The sequence below is a fragment of the Lissotriton vulgaris genome, chromosome 4_1, assembly GCF_964263255.1.
Source record: "Lissotriton vulgaris chromosome 4_1, aLisVul1.2, whole genome shotgun sequence".
Classification (NCBI taxonomy): domain Eukaryota; kingdom Metazoa; phylum Chordata; class Amphibia; order Caudata; family Salamandridae; genus Lissotriton; species Lissotriton vulgaris.
This window is the reverse complement of record NC_141691.1, coordinates 1555556913-1555565241: the sequence shown is the minus strand read 5'-3', so window position 1 is coordinate 1555565241 and position 8329 is coordinate 1555556913. Positions and strand designations below refer to the sequence as shown.

Genomic DNA, 8329 nt, shown 5'->3' with positions numbered 1-8329 from the left:
AGGAATAGTAATCCATTACTATCTACACAAGTAAAAAGCACTGAAATATAATTTTCATATTTTTTTTACAGAGGCAGATATCAGCCCACCTCCTTCTATTATAACTGAAGGTCTGTGATTTTAAATGAAAGGTAAATAGAATTAATTACTAGTAGTATTAGTAATAGTCCTTTACTATTTATATCAATAAGAAGCACTGAAAAACACTTTTTATATATATTTTTCAACAGAGGCATATGTTGGCTTCCTCTCCTTCTACTATTGGGTGTGAGAAACACGAGGTTTGGAGGTAATATCTGTTTATGTGTTTCCGGAATTGAGAGTACCTCGGTGGGGATTAACTATTGAGTATTGATACAAGAAGGTCACCTGGGTTTACCTTACAGAATATCCTACCAATAAAACAGGGGTGACTAACTGAGAGTTTTCGTGCATTTTACTTCTGCGCAATATCACTGGCTTAATAGCACCGAGAAATAAATAAAACTTTATTAAGATGTAAATTATAATTCAATACACTGGTCTAAATGTTAGGAATTTTCTGTGGAAAGAAACATTCTTTTGGCATAGCACAGCCTTTTAACCCCCATGTGATGGGTATTTATTGTGGCTTACATGTTGAAGTGGAAGTGTTGCTTAATACTCCTGCTATCTATTTGTTGATGGGTGTGAGGTGTGATAATGGCATTTTTAACCCCTGTCGATTTCCACCAATCCAAATTAAATATGGTAGGTCATTGTTTTTGTTATGAATTGAAACAATCATGTTTATAATATGTGACAGGAAGGCAGAAGAGTTTTTGGAAAGTAATAAAAACACCTAGTGGCTTGTCTGGACTCTAAACCATCATTGTGGGGAACACTTAGATGTAACTGAAAGTCAAGCCAGTAGCCTCAGCCCTGCTAGCCAATGCCACTGAACTTGATGGTGGGGGTCTAAAGCCCTCTCAGCCCAATGGCCAGTGCACGCCTGTCTTGGACCCGAATTCACAGTCACTGACCCTGCTCCATGTCACTCAGAATTACTGTCCTGGCCCGTTTTTATGGGCTTTAACTACTGCATGTAAATGAAGACAACGTAGAAAGGGGCCTTTTGCGCTACCAAGCTGTCTTCATTTACATGTAATTGCAAACCCATTTGCGCCCCCATGGGAACACTTCCACACGTTCCATGGTTTGAAGACATCTGCCTTAGAAGCCTTCCCTGATCACAGTGCCCTGGGTACCCATGGTACCTTTTACAAGGAACTTACATGTGGCCTGGGAGGTCCCAACTTGGGGTCCAAAGGTGCAGTTTTGGGAAAGAACCCAAGCCCTAGGAACCTGATTGGCAGGGACCCAGGGCACATCAAGTCAAAGTGCATCAGAAATCTAGCAAAAAGAGGGGGGGTTACTGCAATAGAAACCCAACTTCCTACACTCCCCAGTTTTTCATCCCACTTAAAGTCTTGCATAATAGCAATAGTTTAACTTATATTTGAAACTATATGCCGCTGTCAATAGCATGCTGAGTTACTTCAAGTGTCTGGGAATGCACCCTGCATTCAGACAGCTCACTCCTCATTCTCGTCCTTCACTTTCACCCTGCACTCACACCTTTCATCCGCTCACCCTGCACTCAGCAATCACTCTGCAATTACAATGCACTTGCGCTGTTAATTCTGTACCTCACCCTGTAGTCACACAACCACACTACTCTCCCGCACTCATGTGACACTTCATCCACATGTCCCCCTCACTGCTCCATCTGCAATCTCACTCAAACAAGCCCATCACTAATCATGCATTCATTCATCCCACTCTGCACTTACATCTGCACCATATGTTCACTTCACTCACCCTGCAGTCACTCCTCTTACCCTACTCTAACACTTGGAAGGCTCAGCCTGCAGACACATGGGCACTCCTGCCACGAACACAGTGCAGAGGATTAATGTGCCTGCTACAAAGGTGTACCATGCAGATCACAGAAATGTGTGAGTGTACTATGAGTAGCACTATAAAAAAAATGTTTGTCAGAAAGGTTCTTTAGAGAAATGAGGTGCATCATTGGTGAGTGGTACGAGAGAATTCTTGGAAAAGGAGGAAACGAGGGAGGGGGCGCCCAAAAAGCATGTTGCACCGTGTGCGACCAGTGCTAGGGCCAGCCCTGGTTGGGAGTGATAGCTACGCCCCCCGCCGAAGTTCAGATCTAGTTTCGCTTAGGGCACAAGTCCTAAAAATAGTGGTGGGGGGACACTGTCACCGGAAGTGATGTCACAACAGGAAGTGACGTCGCAAAAGGTGGCTTGCACCATTGGGCTAATTGCCTCCCCTCGCTCACCCCTTAGAGGCGATTGCATCTGAGAAATCAGCGCGTGAGCAGCCGGCTGAGTTCTGATCTCGTCCCAGAGAGGCCAAAGAGTGAAGTCCAGCTGTTTGGCAGGGGGGACGGTGTCCACCCAGTAAAATAAATAGGGGGACGACGTCCACCCGCGTGGTACCCCGACTCGAGCCCTGGTTGCGCTACTGTATGTTATTGTTCTGCATTTGTTCAACCAACGACAAATACAATGAGTCCCTTTACAACTTCTGTAGATGCAGAGCTGCTCTAAGCTGCCAGCTTACAGAAAACAAACTGTGTCTATTTTTCACACATCCTGATACACCACACTGTGGAGAAGTGTAGCTCAAGTGGTTGGAGCGGCAGACCCTGATGCAGAGGTCTGGCCTGGACCAGGGTTCAATTCCCTGCCTCGGCGGGTCTTGGGCTCAAATTTACCCGGACCTGACAATTCTCGCCTCGGTGCCTATTCCAATCATGGAGTCCCACTCTGTAACTCTGGGCAATAGCTTGCTTAATCTCCACAACGGCCCCTTGCAGCGGGATGCCTGGCTTTCACCTTGGGGATGCCCAGTAATGGGTTATCTCACAGGGGAATACCAGGACGGGTTCCCTAAGCAAGCGCTGGGACGCTTTCGGGCAGCCATGCGCTCTACAAATCAAATTTCATTTCATTCATTTCATTATGTGCTGTGTCGCCTAAAAGAATAACCTGCAGTTTTGGAGTCAAAACGCACGACATTGAAACACTTTTCACATGATAGGATCAAAACGACACATCCCACATAGCATCAAAACGCAAAGCCAGCACACTCCCACCCACACCATTTACAAAACGCAGCTATCTGCCAATTTTGGCAAGCGCTTCAGTGCCCCCAAGTAGACTAGTAATAGTTATATGAAATGCTGCAATACAACGCGTTGGCAGAGTGCTTCGTTATAAAACTATGGGGGGTAACCACTATTTTCAGGCGAAAACAGCTCTTGGCGCTCTCCTTTTGAAACTGTGGGTGTTACTCCTCTCACCCCCTCCCAAAGCTCATTGAAACCTCGCGAGAGGCTGCGCGGTTTGATTGTGCCACGTTCAAAAGGTTCTCTACAGCTTCGGCGTCTGGGAAGAAAATAAACACAATGGAGAAAGAGAATGGAGAGGAGAAGGTGGGCGAGGGGGGAATAGTTGACCAATCACAGAGGGCTTACTGGTCTGACAGGCAGCACAGGGCTTTCAAAACCTGGATTTACTTGCCTGCACGGTCTGCGTCCCAGACCCACTACCTCTCCCGATTGGTCGCGGTCAGTTGGGGGCGGGGATAGGAGGCCTTGCTGCGTGGCGAAGCTTTCCTGGAAAGGGGCGGTAGGAGGATTGCCTCCACCTTGGATTGGGAGCGGCGTAACACGACTGAGCATGCGCAGACGAGGAGTGCCAACCACCGTACCTGGCATTAACCCAGGGGAAGGAGCAGCAAGGGGCGCAGCTAGGCAAGGCGATTTCCTTTCCACAAATCCATTAAGACTGTCCACCACGCTACGAGACCTCCACAGGCAGCATAAAGGTTGCACCGACCACAGATTCCACAACGCAGAGGAACAATCGAGAAAAGCAGACCATGCCTTCTAGACCGAACAACAGGGGCAAGAACCCCGGGGTCAAGCGAGGTTGGTACCCGTGTGACAGACACATATGCATTAGCAGGTGCCCATGCTTATCCTTCCGTATGTGCACCCTACCATGTACTCCTGTTTCCTACGTGTGCCTATATCTGCTCCTCGTGTGTGTGGCGCTATGGTTTTGTGCCCGGCTGTACTGGACGAGTGTTTTATGTAATCTTCCTTGCCGTACTGTAACTCGGCAGTGTCTTACTGCTTGCCCCTAAACCATGCCCTGCGATATGTATCGTTTTTGCCCTCTCTGCGTTCCGTTTGTGTCTAAGGCAATTTGTACTCTGCTTATTGCAACCCTCTGCCTGTAGTGTAGTCTCCTTTTTGTAGTCGTGCATACCAAGGGAGTTTTATTTAAGGTGTTTTCGGGGGCGTGGCGGAGCGCATGATGCTGCCATTATGCTCCATCAGTGTGTAACCTATCAACTTGTCTACACAGCCCTCCGTGAATCTTTACCGCCCTCTGCTAGAGAACATTGCACCTTTCCACCTTCATCCTCTCGTAAATATCTCTAAAGCAACACAATACGCTAATCTTAGAAGGCTGAACAACATAATCTTAAACTATTTTGTTAATTGGTAGTAAATTGCACAATACATCTCGAACGTGTACTTTATCCATCTGCTTATTTCTCACTTAAAAACCCACCTAATCTGAACTTTTTTTTTCTCAATATCTAAATTATTTGCACTGGTAGGTTACTGCGCTTGGATAAAGCAGTATTTTGAGCATTATCGATCCACGTTTCCCTTCGTAATCATGTTAGGGGGTGAATATTATCTGCTACGTAGGCCCACATGTAGTGTGTATGCTGCCACCTTACTATTATTTAGTATGTGTTCAGACGCATAGTATATGTCATTGAACGCTTGTCATGTGATACTTATTTTTTTAATCAACTCCACAGTTTGTACCTTTTGAACGTTTAAAGTCGCACTTGCGAGTTGTGGTAGATCCGTGGCGTTTGCTGTGAGATTAGTACAAATGAAATGGTGAAGGGATTAGTGCATCGCCAGGCAAAGTAGGCCATGAGCCCTCTTCACTGAGCAGGCAAGGCCTGGGGGCTGGGAGTTGTGCAGGAATTACCGGAAAGCTCGTTAGATGAAGCAGTCCCGCCTGGGACTGCTTTCATTCGTCGACTGTACCATATTTAAAACAGTTGTGTCCACAGTAGATCATTTCAGCAGTCAAATGTTTTTGACAACTCATTCGAAAACATGGCAGTCAAATTAATTGAAAGGCATTGTCAGCGAGACCGCTGAATAGCCTGGGAACATTTTTACTAGCCTTGAATGAGTCACTTCGCTCAAGGCTGCTTTTATTAAAGCTTGCATGGAGACGCCGTTGAGAGAACATTTGGCTTCATGCTTGAAAAGGTATTGAAATTGTACATTTTTGTGGCTCCCTATGCGAATATCCAGTTGTGTGGTGTCCCTTGAGTCGCGTGTGATGCTTTGTGTGATGCTTTTCGTTGTATTCTTACTTGTAGTAGTGCTGTCTTTTCCCATTGTACATGTAGGTAGGCCTAATAAGTATCCGAAGGCAAAGAAAATAGGGTTCGGTGAGCGCCTCGCGATCTGATTGATGCAGTAGCACCCATTGAGATATCTTGCATAGTTTGGGCCTGTTCCAGTAATCTTCAATTGCCTCCTGTCCGGTTCTAAATCACCCATTAGTTCTTATTTTCATCAGAAATGGGTAACCTGCACATGTCTTTGACTCTCTCAGACGGTTCACGTGTGAGAGTATAATCCTGTGGAGTGTAAAAATGTTAGGAGGGAGGGAGAGGCCATGCTTTGTAAACAGGTTGGGCCCAGAGGCGGAAATTCACCCTTGCACTACTTGGGCTACTATGTTCACGTGTCAGTTCTTTGAGGGGAGGGGAACAGATGGTTCCAATTTGTTTCTCTCGTTGCTGTCCTCCGTCACGTTGCCTTTCTTTGCTTTAAGCTAACTGGCACTTACGTGTTTTGTGCTGTTCAACTATTCAGAATAGCTATAATAGGGATGACCAATTCTAACAGGATAAGGCAGACTTTCCCGTTAGTTAAAGTAGCGCAGACATTTAGCTGAGAGAGCCTAAAGTCGTTAGCTGTGATTATTTGAGGTATGTAGAACAAACTGCGAGTAATGTATTACTCAAAGTGTGTCATTCCTGCATGGTGTCTTTCTGAGCTGTTGTATAATTGAGTATGCCTGCCAATTCAAATCTATCAGGATGGCAATTTAATTTTTACAATTGGAACTCAAACCCTATGTGGATAACTTGGGAAGATTAGTTTATCTATATGAAACTGAGCATTTATGTACTGAATACCATACAGACACAACAAACCTACATTCGGTGTATGTACAAAGTAAAATAAGGGTTCAACAAAACAGTTAACCTGTAACTGTGATAATGCCTTTTTAACTCGTATTTCAGTGGGTCCAGATTTAATGATCCAAGACTGGTTGCTACAAGCCTGATATAGAGTGTTTGCCAAGATATTCTTGCGAGCTAACATGAAATGGTGCTACCCTTTGGATGCATGTCAAAACAAGTATTTCATATGACTTCTGTCTAGAGGAGTTTCTTCAGCCTGTCTGTGCTGGTGAAGTTTTCCAGGCGTGTACCCCTACCTCAAGATTGGGAGTTGAACCCACTAGTCTTCTAACCCTTTTAAGTAGCTGCCAAAAGACTGCAGTGTTGTTTGCTCACATTCTCTTTACAGCATTCTTGGATGCTATAAAAAAATTATGGTTGCTGGGCCTCCTGTCTTACTTACCATGGCAGATGTTTCGGATGTGATAGACAAAAGTAAGGGTGAGCATAAAGACAATTTATGAAAGTAATGAAACTGATCTTGTTGGGATCAGAGTCTAGAGAACGCCAGGTTATTCTTAGACATGTTTGCCATTTGCATGTTTTCTCTTACTAAATTTCACCTCCTTTTTGGATGGATGCTCTCATCTTAACTGTAATTTCATTGATCTAACGCTTACTACCACTAATGAGGCATCAAACCGCTTTTTCGGCAAGTAGCATGCTACTCCGGAACACACTAAGGATTAGTGGTGAATTAGTATAGTGAAATATGAAATTAATTTGAGCAGTGGATGTGTTGGTCTATTATTTTGATTGAGAAGGATAGTGGACGGATAGAATGGGGAAAGGTTTGCATTTATATAGTGCTTCCTACCCCTGATGATGTGTTGAAGCGCTTTTCAAAAAGCAGCATGCTACTACGAAACCAAAAAAGGATTAGCATGATTGATGTACTCTTAGGCAGGCCTCCTACCTGTTGTGAGTTAAGAATACAACCTTTTGTGTTCTACAGGTCTGCATTTGGCATCTGAGCCCTACAGCAAGCTGCTGGTTCCATATTTTTAAAATGTTGCTTGCTGTGTAGGTGGCTTTAACGCAAATGCTCAGTGTTGTACAACAAGATGGATAGAAGAGGGTATCTTGTCAGCTTGTTCACGGGAAATAGCTTTGTGATTTATTGTAAAGTGTTTTGGAGGTGAATTCGATTTTTATTCTCCTAGTAAAACGTAAACACTGCTGACCGTGGTTACTTAGTTCTGTTGGCGAATCAGAGGAGTCTGTTTATAAAATGTAACAATTGTCTTTCTGAGTGTTTTTTGTTTTCGGTAGAAACCTTGTATTTTGGTTCAATTCCAGAGAGGGCTGTGTGAATGATGCAGCCGACTAACAACTGGAATCCATTTGGATCCATTGTGTATTTGAAAATCAGCAGGGAGAACATGGCAGCGCCATATCCTCCTAATGATCAATTCTCATTAACAGAATTGCTCAATGTGTAACTTGAATGTTTCTCACTCTACTTGTTACCTGATGTTGAGATGAGAATGTCCTCTGTGTGATTTACAGTTGTGACCCCTGTCTGCAAGCCCGAAGTGCTTAAACCTTGATCCTAGTTTTTTTTTATTTTTGATCATGCAGCTTCAATCATAGACATTTATAGAGCGCTCTACTTACCCGGAGGGTCTCAAGGCGCTAGAGGGGGGGGGGGGGAGTGCTGCTACTGGTCGAACAGCCAGGTCTTGAGCTTCTTCCTGAAGGCGAGGTGGTCTTGGGTCAGGCGCAAGTCGGGAGGGAGTTCCAGGTCTTGGCGGCCAGGTAGGAGAAGGACCTTCCTCCTGTCGTCGCTCTTCGGATGCGGGGGACAGCGGCGAGGGCGTGACTGGCTGATAGGAGGTGGCGTTTGGGAGCGTAGAAGTTGATGCGGTTGTTGAGGTAGCTCGGGCCTTGATCGTGAAGGGCTTTGTGTGCGTGGGTGAGGAGACGGAAGGTGATTCTTTTGTTGACGGGGAGCCAGTGTAGGTCTCTCAGATGTCCGGAG

At 45.2% G+C, this 8329-nt stretch overlaps 1 protein-coding gene across 5 annotated transcripts in view; it reads left to right on the top strand.

Moving 5' to 3' along the window:
* The first annotated feature begins 3670 nt into the window (after positions 1–3670).
* The window catches only part of ASPH (aspartate beta-hydroxylase), a 584233-nt gene continuing 579574 nt past the window's right edge, over positions 3671–8329 (top strand). For 2 of the 5 annotated variants that reach the window (XM_086965792.1, XM_086965789.1), the window contains exon 1: positions 3733–3979. In XM_086965792.1, the coding sequence (XP_086821918.1) occupies positions 3931–3979 (49 nt within the window). In that variant the 5' untranslated portion in view covers positions 3733–3930. Of the gene's footprint in view, positions 3980–8329 lie in introns of all 5 variants that reach the window. The other 3 variants (XM_086965790.1, XM_086965793.1, XM_086965795.1) reach the window with 3 other exon arrangements.